At 39.9% G+C, this 18,628-nt stretch overlaps 1 protein-coding gene across 1 annotated transcript; it reads right to left on the bottom strand.

The window, feature by feature from the left end:
- Positions 1 to 219: 219 nt before the first annotated feature.
- Positions 220 to 3,281, bottom strand: LOC146501778 (cysteine-rich venom protein-like). Its single transcript, XM_085133865.1, has 7 exons — positions 3,113 to 3,281; positions 2,807 to 2,898; positions 2,582 to 2,672; positions 1,845 to 1,987; positions 1,657 to 1,751; positions 1,193 to 1,275; positions 220 to 473 (listed from the first exon to the last, which is right to left on the bottom strand). Exons 1-7 carry the CDS (start codon positions 3,189 to 3,191, stop codon positions 346 to 348), a joined length of 711 nt encoding a protein of 236 aa, XP_084989991.1. The 5' UTR covers positions 3,192 to 3,281; the 3' UTR covers positions 220 to 345.
- Between the last annotated feature and the right edge of the window lie 15,347 nt (positions 3,282 to 18,628).

Here is an 18,628-nt window from a genome sequence, read left to right as displayed (position 1 = left end):
GTGGATGTTTCTTGGCTCAAGTTTGTGTTTTTTTTTGTTGTTTTTTTGTATTTCCTCCTAACCTCTGCCAAATCCACCCTGCTCCTCTTCCTCTCTGTGAGTTTACACCTCACGTAAAGTCAAAGGGCATCTGCTCCTGCCGGCAGTGTTTATCCTCAGAAATAGTGTGCCAAGGTAAATTTCCTTTTTAATCTCTGCTAATTACTGACCCAGTCAAACAGACCATTTACTCACTAACAGCATATGGTGGTTGGATAAGTAAGAATGCACATCACAAACGCAGGTTTTTGTTATGCATATCTTTATTGAAGCTGACCAATCAGTGCACATTTGGACATGGGGCATTTAGATAATCTGATTGGTGCATTTACAGGAGGCGGGGCACCAAGAGGCAATGTCTGGGTGGTTGCAGCCCCACTGCTGCTTCAGCTGGGGACAGTTACTGTACTTATCAGAGAAGGGACAGGGGTTGGCTGCGAGAGAGAAAAGCATAAAGAACATAATAAGCATTAAGTTGGTGAGGAGGGCAAAGGTAATTACTTATATTGTATAGTTTTGTAACCTTCCTCACCTTTCCAGACAACAGTTTTAGGTTAGCTTTGTTTATCAGCTAAAATAAATTTAGCTATAAGATGATCTATTAAGTTTGGTGCTTAGTTAGTAGATAAAATAATTGTTGTGGATGATTTTAACATCCATTTAGATACCTGAAAATGACAGCTTCAACACTACATTTACTCCAGTATTAGACTCAATTTGCTTTTCTCAGAATGTAAAAGATTACTTTAATCACACACTGGATCTTGTTCTCACATAAAAAGCATAAAAGCTGAACATTTAACACTAATCCCTGAAAACCCTCTTCTGTCTGATCATTTATTGATAACATTGGTTAATACATTTAATTAAAGTGGATGCCATTCTGAAAGTGCTGTAACAAAATTTATGCATATAATCCCACTGTATTATTGTAGTGTCTTTAACCTACAATATAAAGTGCCTTAAGCTGACTGTTGTTGCGTGCAACTTTGTTGTATGTGGTGCACACAGAACCAATGTAACTTTATCTTTACACAGTATATTACTTTATCAAAGGCTTACATTGAAATGTCCCTAAAGGTCTGCAAAACAGAAACATGTATATCTCACCTTGTTTACAACTATTATATTCCTATAGGATATTTCTACTTACTGCACAGGTTGTTTTCACAGGCGTTGGGACAGTCACCGCAGGAGGGTCCTTTCTTGTAGGGTTGGGTTAACTGGTAGTTTCCACTGTAATTGTAGGTCAGACCATCAAATATTAAACATCAAACAGCAAACACTAACGCTGGATGTCATCCCAAACATGTCACAGTTATCCTATGAGAACTCAAAGCAACTCTGAAATACAATTTAATGACAAATTAGATGCACATTTCTGTGCATTAAATGAATGACAAAATCCACATTTTCTTTTTGAAGGAATTGCAATTCAATCACTGCTCCTAGTGATCATTTCATCATTGTATATTAGAATCACTAATGACTTCGCTTATCAGGATCTAAAATGTACCAATAATACTGATACAGGTTGCAGACAAAAGAGGAAGTTCAAAAGATTAAAATATGCCATTTTATACAACACATCATTATGGTAAGATGCTATATACGTACGGTGGGCAGTAATGGCAGATGTAGAAGTACTTGTATTTGGAGTTGGGACAGTAGGCCATAGCACAGCCGATCTGATTAGACCTGTACCAAACAACCTGCACAGAGAGACAAAATACAAATGTTTTTAAAGCCAGGGTTTGGGCTTAAGAATCACTTTTAGTTAAGTGCATGTATATGTATCACTGTACCTGTGTGTAGTGTCCCACCACTCCTCCATTGGTAGATCCCACTCCATAGCTGAAATCCTTCACCTCGTTATACCAGGACTGGATTGCATCGCTCCAAGTGTTCTGGAAGCTGGAATAGTATAGATTTTCCCCACAGCCGCTGGCTACATTTAAAGAAGAGGAGGACAGAGATACTTTCATCAGGTTGGTGAGACTTTTTAAATCCCAAAACAAATGAATGCTCAGTTCGAGATCACTCATCAAAGAAAATTAACCATCATCATCATCATTATCATCATCTTGTAAAATCAAAGGACTTGAGAAAAGCATCTTTGCAAAATATTGCCCAAAAAATGAAAGATGATGATAGCAGTACAGAAAAATAACACTTTCTAAAACTTGGAGAAACAAACAGAAACCATAAAAGAATTGCAAAATGTTAACAAGCCAAACTGTTAAGATAGTGATTCATAATGTGCTGTTATATGCATCTTTCCCTGTTTTTCTGTATTGCACTGCCGTGCCACTCTCAATCGGACATTTCTTACTTTCAGGACAAAAGCAAACACAAATACAACTGAGTTAATTAAACCGCGCTGCCATAAATTTATCTAAAATGTACTTCCAAATCACTTTATAAACTTAAAAGTAAAAAACAAAACAGTTAAACATGTAAAAAACAAACACACAAGCGCTTTTTTCTTCCTGTGCTTTTGTGGTGTTTTTTTGTAAGGCGCGAGGAGTAATGAGGAACTTACTGCTGATCACTCTGTTGCTGGCAGGACTATGCTTCATGGAGCAGGTGTTAGCCCATCTCTGAGCGTTGGCTTCAGCCTCGTTGCTCCAGTTCTGCAGGGAGCAGAGGACAAGATGGCCCGTTAAATCAGAACATGTAGATAAGAACAAATGTGTATACAAAAAAGTGCTGTGTGCTTTCATTATTAAGCTGAACATGACACAACATAATAACTTCTGAGTTTTACCATCTTCAACATGTTGCTCGCAGTAGGCTGAACATTCCTCCTCAGAGTATTGTGCTTGTTCACAATCTCATTCTTCTCAGTAGTAGTGGTCACTAAATGAAAGCAGTTAAAGCAAATTAACACCTTGAATGAGAGATTAAATATAGTTCATATCAGTCAAGATTTATGTATGAATAACTACCACACTCACCCTGCTTCAGATGTGATTTTCAGAGATGAGAGAGAAAATAATGGTAAAAAATTATTGCTCAAAAAACGAAGAAATAACCAAATGAAAACAACATTAAAGAGGATATACGACTTTACTTACCCCCAAGGTGCCAGGCACCTGAAGGACTGCAGTGAGGCCCAGAGCGCACAGCAGAAGACTAGTGTAAAACGTCATGGTTTAATCTAAGACTGTCAATGACTGCAAGAGCCTGCAGGTCTCATTTATAGAGCCAGTACCACTCAGACATGTGTGAACTAGTAACACGTCACAACAATGACCAACAATGACATTGAGCAATAATAAGGCATTAGTAAATGCTTAATCCATCATTGGTAAAGCATTACTCATCCTTAGTACATAACATGTGGCAGGGGAAATACGTGTTTCTTTTTCATTAATGAGCTCATGAATAATGTGTTCATGTTCATTATTTATAAAGTCAGTGATTAGCAAAGTGTTTAAATGCACATTTATTTATATATTTAATCATTAACTCATTGTGAGTGTGTTAGCAGAGGTTTTATAAAAACTTATTTGATATTGTAATTTATGGTTTATTCAGCCAGTTATTATTTTAAACAAGTTTTTTTTAATATAGAAAGCTAATTAGAAATACTAGTACTGGTCAAACTATGAATTTTTCTTATTGAATTCTTTTTGTGATCACTCTTAAGAAATGCACCCTATTGGGTCTGCTCCTCTTACTCTCTGCGAGTTTAACCCTGCTATAAAGTTAAATGCTAACGGCCCTTGGGCTAACAGCAGTGCTTGTCCTCAGAGTTGACCACGAAAGTAAGTTTCTTCTTTAATCTCTGCTCTTTACACATCAAGCAAACCATTTACTCTCCTAGAGCATAAAAATTGTACATTTTTCATATGGCGGTTTAAGGGAACAAAGCTAGGAAGACACAACATGAATGCACGTTTTTAATAAGCACATGTTTGTTGAAGCTGACCAGTCAGCACGTATGTGGGATTTAGATAATCTGATTGGCGTGCTTGCAAGAAGTGGGAAACCACAAAGTCACAGTTGGGTAGTTGGAGCTCCGCTGTTGCTTCAGTTTGGGACAGTTACTGTGATAAAGAAGCATAAAAATATTTTTTTTATCCAAAAAAAAAAAGGGGGGGGGGGGGGGTTTAGAGATAAGGTTGGACATGTGCAGGGGAAGGATACAAGGTATACTGGACAGGAGGAAAAGAGGAAGACCTCAGAGAAGGTTCATGGGTGTAGTGAAGAAGGAAGAAGGGTTGGTGTGACAGAAGAGGATGGATTTGATAGGACGAGATGGAGGTAGATGATCTACTGTGGAGACTCCTAAAGGGAGCAGCACAAAGAAGAAGGTGGAGAAGAACCTGTGTTTAGTGTCCCACCACTCCTCCATTGACAGAACCCACTCCATAGCTGAAGTCCTTCACCTCGTTGTTCTAGGTCTGGATTACATTGCTCCAGGTGTTCTGAAAGCTGGACATGTACAGATTTTCCCCACAGCCGCTAGCTAAGAGGAGGAGTGAGATAGTTTAATCAGTGTGATGACACTTTTTAAATCCCAAAACAAATGAGTGCTCAATTTAAAATCACTCATCAAAGAAAATTCATCTTCATCGTCTTCGTGAAATCAAGTGTGAGTGCTCACATTAAGAACTCGAAGGAAATTTGCTGTCTTGCCTTGTGAAATCTAGGAAAGTGATGACGAGGATGGGCCCCTTCATAAAACAATAAAGGAAACATGATTACATCAGTACAGAAAAAAGACAAACATAAAATAACAGTTAAACCTAGACCAACAAAACGAGAAATAAGGATTTTTTTTTTCTGTCCAACATGTAAGGATTCATTATGTGCTGCTATTTGCATGCATCTGTGTTTATCCATACATGGTGTTGTACTGCTGATTCAAAATGACTGATTCCTTGTGGTTACTGGATTAAAGCAGTCAAAGAAACAGAAACTTACTGCTGATCGCTCCATTACTGGCAGGACTGTGACTCATGGAGCAGGTATTGGCCCATTCCTCAGCATTTGCCTGTTTTACCATCTTCTACATGTTGCAGGAGCTTCCATGTGGTACTGAGGCAGGTTATTGGCCTTCTCCTATATGCTATTTCGGTTTTGCTCCATCTCCAACATTGGTGGGGCTGTTCTCATATTGTTCTCCTGCTACTGGGAGTACACCTTAGATGGTTCTGTGGGGTAGAGCTGGTTTATTCTCCTGGGTTCTATCTCTCTGGTATACCTCTTCAAGCGGCTGGCTGTGAGTCTTTGCTTGGCAGTTTCAAAAGCCTTGGGTACCAAGGCACCTTCTTCATCGCACCTTTCTGCAACTGTGAAAGTTGGCTAACTTCCCTCTGTGCTACCTTGATCTTGTCCTCTAGTCTCCTTCTTCATGGAGGGTACTGCTCCTTGTGGCTGTTCATCTTGTAGCCAAGCATCTCACGGATCACTGTTACTGTGGTATAGATCAGCTGACTAGTTTCTGTGCAGTAGGGATTGTCCTTAGTGCTGTATTCACATCTTCTAGTAGACCTTCAGAGGGTACTTCACATAATATTGGTAGCCGGTTGCGGAGGGTCCAGATTTAAAGCTTTGCCATGATCCTATCTTTTAGGTTAGTTACTCTCCCACTTAATGTTGTTTCTTCCATCGTACTTGGGCCGTGTTACCCAATCTTGGGTGGGGGTGATCATATCTGCCCATGGCCTGTCGTCCTGACTCCCCCTTGCGGTAGCATTTGTGTGGTACCTCGTTGATCTCAAGCTATGAAAGCAGTTACTTCTACCAAATGTTGGAACACTGAGCTACTAGTTGTTTTGCCATCCATCTGGATGATGGGTATCGAAGATCATATTAAACTCCTCATTAAGTGCATCCTTACTGCTTCCACTGGAAGTAAGAGGATAATTAGCTAGGTGCTGCTAATCAAATACAGTCTAAGTGAACTTTAACAAACATGACCAACCATATAAAAGCAGAGGTTTTGTCAGTTTACATTTTTTCTCTATTGTTTTTCTCCAATCAGGAACTGTCACGACTGGGCAACCGGTGAGTTTAAGATACGGACCCAAAAAGCAGACACAGGAGAACTAAACAGAAGTTAAACAAGAAGCGAACCTTTATTTGGGCTGATACAAGAATCAAAACCAACATGAACCTTATGAATAAATAAAAACTAAACCCGACAAGTAAGACAAGACTATAACTTAGACTATGACTTTGACTATGACTAACATGGGGAAATATAGGCAGACAACCTGACAATGAACAGTAAGAGACAAAAGACTTAAATACACAAAAGAGGTGATCAGGGGAAGTGGAGACATATGAGGAAACAGCTGACTAGAATGAACATAATGACGCCACAGGGGAAGTGAGCCAAAACACAATGAACATGGAAACAAGACTTTCAAAATAAACAGTAAACATGACGAGATGCAGACATGACAACATGAAGGGCAAGGGAGACCAAAACACAAGGGTGAAGACACGAGGGCAATCTACTAAACAATGAACAATAACAGCAACCAAGGCATAATAAATATTAACTAAATAAGCTAAAATGAAACTAGAACATGAATGAATAATAAAATACAGTGAAACTCAAAACACTGGGTCCCATGACCCAGGACCGTGACAAGGAACATCATTCTCACCACTCTTAATGCAGTTCTCGAAACAGTAAAGGCTGTTCTCATAACTTAAACTCACCTGAGCAAAAGATGCTCAAATCACCATTTTCAAAATATGCCAAATCAGTCAATCACTTCAGCTCTGTGATTCACAAATGGAAACTCTTTTACCTACTTTTTAAGACTTAGACATCAAATTGATTTCTTTCAAAACCTAAGTGACTTTGAAAAGAGCTCTGCAAAAATGTTGGTCTAATGTACAGTAACAGTGGAATGAACTGCAGGGCAGGTTTCCCAGCCCTGCAGTTCATTGATCATTATTAATGATCAATGAACTGACCTTCAGGCCCATTATTCATTCAGTGGTGCTAGTTTCAGTCATTGTGCAATGTACAATGACTAAGGTTGGGGATGAGCATAGAGGCTTTTTTTGGCATACGCTCAAGGTTACAGAAATGTGGTCCAAGTGTTTATTTTCAATAAAACAAGTTTGTTATCGTATGGAAAGGGAACTAATTTTCACACAATGGCAGTCCGTGCAACAGTGCGGCAATAGGAAATCTAATGTTTAAGTTGGAATGGAAATTTTGATGGGCTGAAACGAAAACACCCGCCACTTAGTGAAAAGTGGAAACTCAAGGCAAGAAAAAAAAGGATCCAGTTGGGATGAATTCCAACCATATGAGCCTGTAGCTCTATCTGTGCTCCTCATTGGTAGACTGCATGAGCCTGCCTCACACAGACACAACCTTATGTGAACCAGGAACCCGCTGTGTAGCTGGGACATGTGGGGTTGACCCCTGAGGAGAAGCACTCTCAGCCTCAGATGCAGAAAAGTAGGAGCATAGACTCTCTGAAGGTGCGCTGTTGTAACTGACACCAAGATTTTAGGAGCAGATCATTTAAGTCCTGTTAGTTCTGAGGTGGGGTCTCCACAGATCGCACTTGTTTGTCCAGCACTTCTCACAGATGCTTGATTGGATTGAGATTTGTGGTATGCAGTGATGCAGACATTCAACGCAGCATAACATGGAACTAATTAAGTAAAACACAAAATGCTATTGATGGTGTGTTTTTTGTGATTTAAAAGAAAAGATCTCTTAACAAATCCATCCTGTTGGGTCTGCTGCTCTGCCTCTCATGGGAGAAACTCTCCCATGAGATTAGAGGGCATCTGCTCTTCAATCTCTGCTAATTACTGAACACATCAAATAGACCATATACTCTATAACAGCATAACAAGTGGACTTTTTTGTATGTGGCGATGTTAGGTGACCAAGCTAAGAGACACAACACAAATGCAAGTTTTTAATAAGCATATCTTTATTGAAGCTGACCAGTCAGCAGATATGTGGCATTTAGATGATCTGATTGGTGAACTCGCAAGAAGTGGGAAACCACAAAGTCACAGTTGGGTGATTGTAGCGGCACTGTTGCTTCACTTCGCGACAGTCAATGTACTCATCAGACCGATACAGAAGCATTAAACAGTAGCATAAACCATATAATATATTTTGTAACCTTCCTCACCATTTAAGAATATTTATTTTGTCATTGTTTAGCAACTGCTCAAAGTAGAGCTAATCTGTGATCATGAATAAATTGTAGAGATGGCACGATACCACTTTTTCATGTCCGATACCGATATCATAAATTTGGATATCTGCCGATACCGATATGAATCCGATATAGTGTTTTTTAATCAATAAAACAGTTTTTTAATATCTTGCTGCTTTTTGTATAAGTTCATACTCAAGTAAAAAAAAAAACACTAAAGCTATTCTGTTATACCTGTATGCAAAAAATACATAATATTTCATAGTTCAGCAAAACTGATCAATCTAATAAAGTTAAACCTGCTCCATCCTCCCTATCCTGGTATTTTAAAGAGTACTTAGCAGAAATATTAAGCAACCTAACTAATAGGGTTGCAAACTCCCAGCAAAAAAATAAATAAATAAAAAATAGGGAACCACCCTCCACCTCATGATGCTTAATCAACTTTAATTTGATGCAGGGGGAAAAATGCACAAAAATAAATTATTTTTCAAGAATAATTAAATAGATTCAACATCTTTCTTCAACAGAACTGCAGACTGCACAGATGGTATCTTCCCAAAGGAAAAAGTACTATAGCTTACTAGGGTATATTAGACTTAATAGTTACAGTGGGGCAAAAAAGTATTTAGTCAGCCACCGATTGTGCAAGCTCCCCCACTTAAAATGATGACAGAGGTCAGTAATTTGCACCAGAGGTACACTTCAACTGTGAGAGACAGAATGTGAAAAAAAAATCCATGAATTCACATGGTAGGATTTGTAAAGAATTTATTCGTAAATCAGGGTGGAAAATAAGTATTTGGTCACCTCAAACAAGGAAAATCCCTGGCTCTCACAGACCTGTAACGTCTTCTGTAAGAAGCTTTTCTGTCCCCCACTCGTTACCTGTATGAATGGCACCTGTTTGACCTCATCATCTGTATAAAAGACACCTGTCCACAGCCTCAACCAGTCAGACTCCAAACTCCGCCATGGCCAAGACCAAAGAGCTTTCGAAGGACACCAGGAAAAGAATTGTAGACCTGCACCAGACTGGGAAGAGTGAATCTACAATAGGCAAGCAGCTTGGTGTGAAAAAATCAACTGTGGGAGCAATCATCAGAAAATGGAAGACATACAAGACCACTGATAATCTCCCTCGATCTGGGGCTCCACGCAAGATCTCATCCCGTGGGGTCAAAATGATCATGAGAACGGTGAGCAAAGATCCCAGAAACACACGGGGGGACCTGGTGAATGACCTGCAGAGAGCTGGGACCAAAGTAACAAAGGTCACCATCAGTAACGCACTACAACGGCAGGGAATCAAATCCCGCAGTGCCAGACGTGTTCCGCTGCTGAAGCCAGTGCATGTCCAGGCCCGTCTGAAGTTTGCCAGAGAGCACATGGATGATACAGCAGAGGATTGGGAGAATGTCATGTGGTCAGATGAAACCAAAGTAGAACTTTTTGGTATAAACTCAACTCGTCGTGTTTGGAGGAAGAAGAATACTGAGTTGCATCCCAAGAACACCATACCTACTGTGAAGCATGGGGGTGGAAACATCATGCTATGGGGCTGTTTTTCTGCCAAGGGGACAGGACGACTGATCCGTGTTAAGGACAGAATGAATGGGGCCAAGTATCGTGAGATTTTGAGCCAAAACCTCCTTCCATCAGTGAGAACTTTGAAGATGAAACGAGGCTGGGTCTTCCAACATGACAATGATCCAAAACACACCGCCTGGGCAACAAAGGAGTGGCTCCGTAAGAAGCATTTGAAAGTCCTGGAGTGGCCTAGCCAGTCTCCAGACCTCAACCCCATAGAAAATCTGTGGCGGGAGTTGAAAGTCCGTGTTGCTCGGCGACAGCCCCAAAACATCACTGCTCTTGAGAAGATCTGCATGGAGGAATGGGCCAAAATACTAGCTACTGTGTGTGCAAACCTGGTAAAGACCTATAGTAAACGTTTGACCTCTGTTATTGCCAACAAAGGTTATGTTACAAAGTATTGAGTTGTATTTTTGTTATTGACCAAATACTTATTTTCCACCCTGATTTACGAATAAATTCTTTACAAATCCTACCATGTGAATTCATGGATTTTTTTTGTCACATTCTATCTCTCACAGTTGAAGTGTACCTCTGGTGCAAATTACTGACCTCTGTCATCATTTTAAGTGGGGGAACTTGCACAATCGGTGGCTGACTAAATACTTTTTTGCCCCACTGTACTATATACAGTAATGGACTTCTATACATTTTACATCAGATTAAAACTTTGGGTGTAAGATTCAGATAATTATTTATTAAAAGCTAGACATTTTAAATGAGAATAAGAAAGAAAAGTATGTCTTTGTGCCCTCTTTTCCCTGTTCATGCCCTATCGGCCCCCCTGGCTAAACTTTGCTAGATCCGACCCTGCACAGTTACCAGCCGTCAGCTGCATAGAAAAAGATCCTGGTGTAGAAATGAATATTAAATAAATTCTAACAACAGCTTATCAAGCTTAAACGTGCTGCTGTTGTTTAGCCGCTGGTTTCCTCTTTCTGGTACAAAGTGAGCCAAAAACAAAGAAGAGAGACAGACTCGCGACAGAAAAGCCGATCAGCTGATCATTGATCAGTTTAATGATTGAAGTAGCAGCAGGAGAGAGAGAGAGAGAGAGAGAGAGGCAGTCGCTCCATATATCGGTTGTTAAGCTTAATGTTTTACAAACATTTTACAAACATTCAGAGATGAACTTACACACTTGCTTTACTTCTCTCTGGGAAAACTTCCTCAGAGATGAAATGCTGGTTTGGTAGTGAGGCTACAAATACACACAGCCTCTATCACGTGACCACACTGCTCCTACGTGCTACGGCAACACGTTCTCACTCCCAAAGCATAACATTTTACGCTAGGTGACAAATTGTCAACATATTACGTTTTCGGCTACCCACCACGTTCCTAAATGACGACCTCAGAAAAATGAGGAAATATGAGAACCGTATGGACTCAATCTACACATGTTCGCTCTTTTTCTTCAAATCACTTAGAAACACGCTATTTAACATCATTAAAGTCCTGGTTACGCTCAGGAAAAGGGTTATGGTTAGGGCTAGGGATAAGGTTAGGTTTAGGGCTGGAATACAGGGCTGGAACGTCTAGTACCACGGGAGCGTCATTGCACTGGATTTCGCCCAGAACCCGCCACGTACCATAAGAACTCCGAAGGTCTCCTTTCGCGTTCCTCAGGAACGCCCCAGGACGTGACAAAACGTCGGCATGTTACGCCTCGGGAGTGAGAACGTACGGTGGCCCCTAGAGACAAAGCACGTACAAACTCCAAAACACTTGCAAACTCCAAAACACATGCAAACTCCAAAACACTTGCAAACTCCAAAACACATGCAAACTCCAAAACACTTGCAAACTCCAAAACACATGCAAACTCCAAAACACTTGCAAACTCCAAAACACATGCAAACTCCAAAACAATTGCAAACTCCAAAACACATGCAAACTCCAAAACAATTGCAAACTCCAAAACACATGCAAACTCCAAAACACTTGCAAACTCCAAAACACTTGCAAACTCCAAAACACTTCCAAACTCCAAAACACTTGCAAACTCCAAAACACATGCAAACCCCAAAGCACATGCAAATTCCAAAACACAACGGAAGTGCTCCAGGACGCTAGGGGCAGTGTTGAGCTCGATTTGCAAAATAAACGGCAAGTTTGTCTGTATGGGACGGTCTAGTCTCCGTCGCGCTTCCCAGGTTGCCTAGCAACCATGATACTAACCGCTGGAAACGTGTCATACAACTTTGTTTGACAGAAATGAAGGAAAACATATTTTGTTCATTTGTTTGTTTGTTTCTACAAGAGCTTTGTGTGATTTGATAAGTATCTGAGGCTGAGACCACAGGACAGTAAAACATGATTTTTGGGCTTAATTTCTGTACTGAACAGTCATTTAAGATTAGTTAGTAAATAACAATTAGCTAATGTTGTTCATGAGACTAAAGTCATATCACTTTGGTAATGTAAATATAATATGGCCAATATTATAGTTATTATATTAATCATTATTAGCTATTACAGCAGTGAACATGAACTCTGTGTCAAATACTGAGCCTCAGTACAGATTCAAGTTGCAGTTATTTATAGGTCTTATCACCTTAAATCTTCACTCAAAGACAAGTATCTTTGACAGTGCATATATAGGTGTATCATATATAAGAGAGAAATGTTGTTCCTTCAGTATGTTGGCATTACTAAATTTGGCTCATTGCTTACATACGTGTGTAAAAAGAAATTATATGAGCTGTGATAACTGTTTCTGATAAAATGAAGAGTAGACTGATATATTGAATATTCCTTTATTGGGTGAGAAAATCAGACCATGTCATAACTGCTTTAAGTCATACAGAATAGATATCAGAGCCTTAAACAGGCTGACTTCTGCTAAATGGGTCGAACTGGGCAGAAAGTATACAAACACATAGCATCATTATAGAATATGATGTAACACTATAGATCAACTTACCTCAGAATATATAAAGCATATAAACAATTACAGCAATATGATGCAACAAACACAGCACTGCTACTAATCCAAAATACTCAAAGCTTCATAGAACTGAAACAAACACTTATTTTTAGGTCCATTCAGCTGCTGATACATACTTTAGGTTTCTGAATATTAAACTCGTTTCTTCCTTTCATAGTGTGTAACTTGAAGGCCCTGAGTACTTTCTCCCACACTGCAAACACTGGAATGATAAAATTATTTGAACATTATCTAATAAGACTGATTCAGGACAGACAATTAGTTATGTTAAACTTTCCTAGCAGTCCTTCACAAACAGGGAACAGTCTGTCTATTCTCTCCATCTGTCAGCTGCTGCTGGCTCTTCCTCCTCCTCACACACTGCTGAGTCCTGGTGGATCATCAGGGGTGCAAAGCCTCACAGATGATGTGCAGCAGTGAGTCCCTCAGTCTGTCCTCACTCTGGACACTTGCAGTTGTCACACATGGAAATCAAATGCGTAGGAAGCTGCAGGATTCAAACACAAATGTAACTTATAAATACATGTTCATACTTTTATTACACAATCAGAGAGAAAGAAAAAGAGAGAGAGTGCAGGACAGACAGACAGGTGACAGTCTCAGGTGTATACACTGCTACAAAACAGCACAAAAGAAGGAGGACTGTGTTATTACGAAACAAGAAGAGTTCCCAGATGGTACAGTGGACACATGTGTGACTCCTGTGATTAAAGCACCTTTCTTTCAGCTTAACGAGTGAACCGTCAGCTCGTTCAAACACACGTTAAAGTCCGTTTGGCTGGACACCACCGAACAGAGGCAGCAATATAACATAGCTAACATTAACAGTGCAGTGAATCCTGCTTGTGCCGTGATATTCAGGACTGCAAACCGAGCAGCATCACTGACTTTCAGCCTGTTGTGTTTGTGGATATATGACTGTGGCGTGAATAAGGCACGGCGGGACCACGGAGCATCGTTCTCATACATTTTATTCACAACACCACCCCCCACACTAGTGATGGGATTTCCGGCTCTTTTTAGAGATCCGGCTCTTTCGGCTCGGCTCACTAAAAAGAGCCGGCTCTTTCGGCTCCGAACCGGCTCTTCAGGTTGTTTTGTTGCTTTAATTATTTAATCATTAACAATAATATAAAATTATGCAGAAAAGGAATTACTAATGTTAAAAAAAAGTGGTTTTATTTATATATGTTTATATATGGCCCCTAGAGACAAAGCACGTACAAACTCTAAAGCATATACAAACTCCAAAAAGCACGTACAAACTCCAAAACACATTTCTAGCGTTTACTGAACTTCCAAAACAGAGCTACCCAGATCACTTAAATTACACAATTGAAAGCATGTGTGTATTGTTTGTGTATTTATAGACAAGCACTCATATTTATTCAAATAATTAAAAAAAAAAAAAAGTTCATTTACCTGTTACTACCACACACCAAATCCGGTTGTTGATACTTCCTGGCTTGTGTAGCCACTAGGAAACAAAAGCTCAACACTGCGCCCTAGCATCCTGGAGCACTTCTGTTGTCTTTTGTACGTGATTCTGAGTTTGTACGTGCTTCTGAGTTTTTACGTGTTTTGGAGTTTGTACGTGCTTCTGAGTTTTTACGTGTTTTGGAGTTTGTACTTGCTTCTGAGTTTTTACGTGTTTTGGAGTTTGTACATGCTTTGTCTCTAAGGGCCACCATAAATATACTTTATTAATTCACTCCACATAAAATGTAATAAATAAATCATATAATACAAAAAACAACTATTTACATTTAAAATTTTTACATTTTCAGCTTTTTCCTTTTAAACAAATTTAACGTGAAACAACACAAAACACTGCAAACCACAACACAATTAAATATAAATTAAAATATTAAAACAAAAAGAAGATGCACATTCTCTGTCATATGGGCCTGCATGATTTCTGAATCCTTTATCATCTGCAACTGAAAATAGTGGATGATTACTATACCTTTCTAATGTGACGTTGTTGTCCCTGGCTCTCTTCCTCTCTGGCTCTGAGTGCAACTAACGCCCCTCCCCCCTCTGCTCAGCGTAAAGTACAGGCCGCGTGTGCGGAGTTTAGCGGAAAAAAGGGCGAGAGAGAGGGTGAGAGAAAGAAAAAAAAAAACCTCACGGCTCCCAATAAGGAGCCGGCTCGCGTCGTTCACTTCAAAGAGCCGGCTCTAAGAGCCATTTCGTTCGCGAACGACCCATCACTACCCCACACACACCTGAGTCCCCGTGTTTTAAACTTGGTGGACGTGATTAAGGATGCCGTGCAGGTGCGTCCGCCCTCCCTGCAAGGCACCGCAGGCCACGCCCCACCACAATGACTGACTTTAATTATCCATAAAATCATCACATTCTCTGTAAGATTAAAGTCAACTATTGAACGCCGTATATTTTGGAGTAAAGGCTTTAAAACCAAGTTAGTACAAACATCACTAATGTCACATAACTTTCCTGACATGTGGCCAACAGTAATGTTTTAATGTTCTTCATTATAAAAAAACATTTGCGCATAAATAAGTGACATAATATTCAGTACTTACTTCTGAAAGTTTACTCTTCAGCGGCTCCGCTTCCGCCGTTTTTTTCAGCAAAATTATCCACACCACAGCCGCGCTATGAAATCTGGGATATGTTGGGCCATGAAGGCTACACCGACCCATCCTTAAAATTCAGGGAAATTAAGGACGCATTTGAGGGCCGCATTTCGAGCAGCCTTTGAATTGGGACAGCCTTCGTCGTGTCGCTGTGACGTAATCGGCCTTAAAATGCGGCCTTTAAGGCTGCAGACCCCAAATCCGGTCATTGGTACATCCTGGCTTGTGTAGTTACTAGGTAACAAAAGCTCAACACTGCCCCTAGCGTCCTGGAGCACTTCCGTTGTGTTTTGGAATTTGCATGTGCTTTGGGGTTTGCATGTGTTTTGGAGTTTGCAAGTGTTTTGGAGTTTGCATGTGTTTTGGAGTTTGCAAGTGTTTTGGAGTTTGCAAGTGTTTTGGAGTTTGCAAGTGTTTTGGAGTTTGCATGTGTTTTGGAGTTTGCAAGTGTTTTGGAGTTTGCAAGTGTTTTGGAGTTTGCAAGTGTTTTGGAGTTTGCAAGTGTTTTGGAGTTTGCAAGTGTTTTGGAGTTTGCAAGTGTTTTGGAGTTTGCATGTGTTTTGGAGTTTGCATGTGTTTTGGAGTTTGCAAGTGTTTTGGAGTTTGCAAGTGTTTTGGAGTTTGTACGTGCTTTGTCTCTAGGGGCTGGCTACGGTTATGAGCCGAGTTACGCCGTGTTGCAAGTTTTGTGAGGTGCTTTTCTGATATCTAATGGATCGGATTACATTTTTATTTCTCTCCGATATCCGATCCAGTAATTTACGTCAGTGTCGGACCGATACCGATACGTAATATCGGATCGGTCCATCTCTAATAAATAGTACAAATTATATTCTGATTGGATGCTACTTACTGCATAGTTTGCTTTCACAGGTGTTGGGGCAGTCACCGCAGGAAGGTCCCTTCTTCTAGGGACCTTGTAGGTCAGACCATCAAATACTAAACATTACAGCAAACACTTGATATCAGTCCAAATTTGTCACTATTTTCCTCAAACCGTGTTTGAATTAGATGCAAGTTGCTTGCATTTCACCCATCACCTTTGCTTCTAATGATAATTTCATTATTGTGTGTATAAGAAAGCACTCAGTAGAGTAGCTGAACAGGTTTCACAATACAAAGATAATAACGAAACAGAAAATGAATGCGTTCAGGGTAAAAAAAAGGAAATTATATTTTACTTTTGCTTCCAAATTCATTTTGTATTGCATGATGCTCCAAAGCATTTGGATCCATTTACTGCAAATTACTCCTCAACAATCATTTGAAGTGAATAAAATTTTAAGAAACATTATCATTACAGGAAGCTTTGTACTCATGGTGGGCAGCATTGGCAGACATAGAAGTACTTGTATTTGGAGTTGGGACAGCAGGCCATAGCATAGCTGATCTGATTGGAGTTGTGCCAAACCACCTATGGAGGGATACATATATCCAGTGGCATTACCTCAAGTAAGGGTGCCTGAGTTATGTTATATATACTATATGTCTCTATATTTATATAAAACAGTACCTGTGGAGGATAGTAGCAAGAAAAAAAAGAAATTTTACAAGTTGGTAGTGAGACCTGATATGATGTATGGTTTAGGGATGGTGGCTTGGACAAAAAGACAGGAGGTCTTAAGATTTTCATTTGGAGTGACCAGGATAGAAATTAGTGCATCAGGAGGATATGTCTGTTTGAGGGGTTTTGAGATAAAGTTAGAGAGGCAAGACTGAGATGACTTGGACATCTGCAGGGGAAGGATGCAGGATATACTTGACAAAGGGCTTTGAAGATGGAGTTGCCTGACAGGAGGAAAAGAGGAAAACCTCAGAGAAGGTTCATGGGTGTAGTGAAGAAGGAAGAAGGGTTGGTGTGGCAGAAGAGGATGGACTTGATAGGACGAGATGGAGGCAGATGATCTACTGTGGCGATTCCTAAAGAGAGCAGCCCAAAGAAGAAGGTGGAGAAGAACCTGTGTTTAGTGTCCCACCACTCCTAAATTGACAGAACGCACTCCATAGCTGAAGTCCTTCACCTCGTCGTTCTAGGTCTGGATTACGTTGCTCCAGGTGTTCTGAAAGCTGGACCTGTACAGATTTTCCCCACAGACGTTGGCTAAGAGGAGGCGATAGTTTAATCAGTGTGGCGACACTTTTTAAATCCCAAAATGAATGAGTGCTCACATTAAGAACCCAAAGGAAATTTGCTGTCTTGCCTTGTGAAATCTAAGAAATTGATGATGACGATGGGCCCCTTCAGAAAACGGTCAAATAAATGAAACATGATTACAGTACAGAAAAAAGACAAACATGAAATAACACTAAAACTTAGACCAACAAAATGTCACAAGAAACAAGGTTAATATTTTTTTTAATTTGTCCAACATATAAGGATTTATAATGTGCTGCTATTTACAGTACATGCTTCTGTGATTTTCTGTATGTGCCCTTCGACTACTTAAAAAAATGACTGATTCCTTGTAGTTACTACATTAAAACAGTCAAAGAAACAGGAACTTACTGCTGATCGCTCTGTTACTGGCTGGCCTGTGACTAATGGATCAGGCATCGGCCTATTTCTCAGCACTGGCCCCAGCCTTGTTGTTCCACCTCTTTGGAGAGCAGAGCAGAAGAATGGCCATTTAATCTTTAATGTTTAAATAACACATTGTTGTCTGCAAAACTCTTTTGTTTATGCTTATTGTAAGCTCTGTTAAAGCTGTAATAAGAAAGTCTTTGTCAGAGGAAACATTATTAACTCATGTCAATCGCATATTTGAAATTATTACATGAATACTCCAGAGCGCAGCAGGGGAAAGCTGTACATAATCACGGTTACCTGTTATCCTCCAAGAGCCCCACATGTGTGATTTATACAGGCAGGACCACTTAGGCATGAGTGAAACAAACAGACAAAATCAAGGACTAATGAGAGAACAACCACACCTGCCTTGATTTGCACCTGGGACAAGTCCTTGGTCATGCCTGTGTGTCGCAGGTGTGTGTTTTCACTGCACCCCTGTGATTAATTTTTTTTCTATGTATAGTTTCCTTTTGCTGTAATTTTGAATATCAAACAGAAGATTGCATTAAACTCCTCGTTATGTGCATCCTTACTGCTTCCATGGGAAATAAAAGGATAATTAGCCAGGTGCTGCTAATCAAATGAATTCTAACTGAACTTTAACAAACGTGACCATCCATGTAAAAGCAGAGGTTTTGGCAGTTTGTCTAGTCTGAAACATTCAGCTCTGTGTTATAAATTTTCTCCATATGTTTTGATGCTTTGAAAAAGCACA

The sequence above is a fragment of the Neolamprologus multifasciatus genome, chromosome 15 (genome assembly GCF_963576455.1).
Source record: "Neolamprologus multifasciatus chromosome 15, fNeoMul1.2, whole genome shotgun sequence".
Taxonomy (NCBI): Eukaryota; Metazoa; Chordata; class Actinopteri; order Cichliformes; family Cichlidae; genus Neolamprologus; species Neolamprologus multifasciatus.
The sequence above is the reverse complement of the archived record's forward strand: the minus strand, read 5'-3'. Positions and strand labels throughout refer to the sequence as shown.

Coding starts and splice junctions, on each gene's coding strand:
- LOC146501778 (XM_085133865.1), bottom strand. CDS start 3,191: ATGACGTTTTACACTAGTCTTCTGCTGTGCGCTCTGGGCCTCACTGCA. Junction 2,673..2,806: donor CGAGCAACATGTTGAAGATG/GTAAAACTCAGA, acceptor TGCTCCCTGCAG/AACTGGAGCAACGAGGCTGA. Junction 1,276..1,656: donor ATCTGCCATTACTGCCCACC/GTACGTATATAG, acceptor CTACAATTACAG/TGGAAACTACCAGTTAACCC.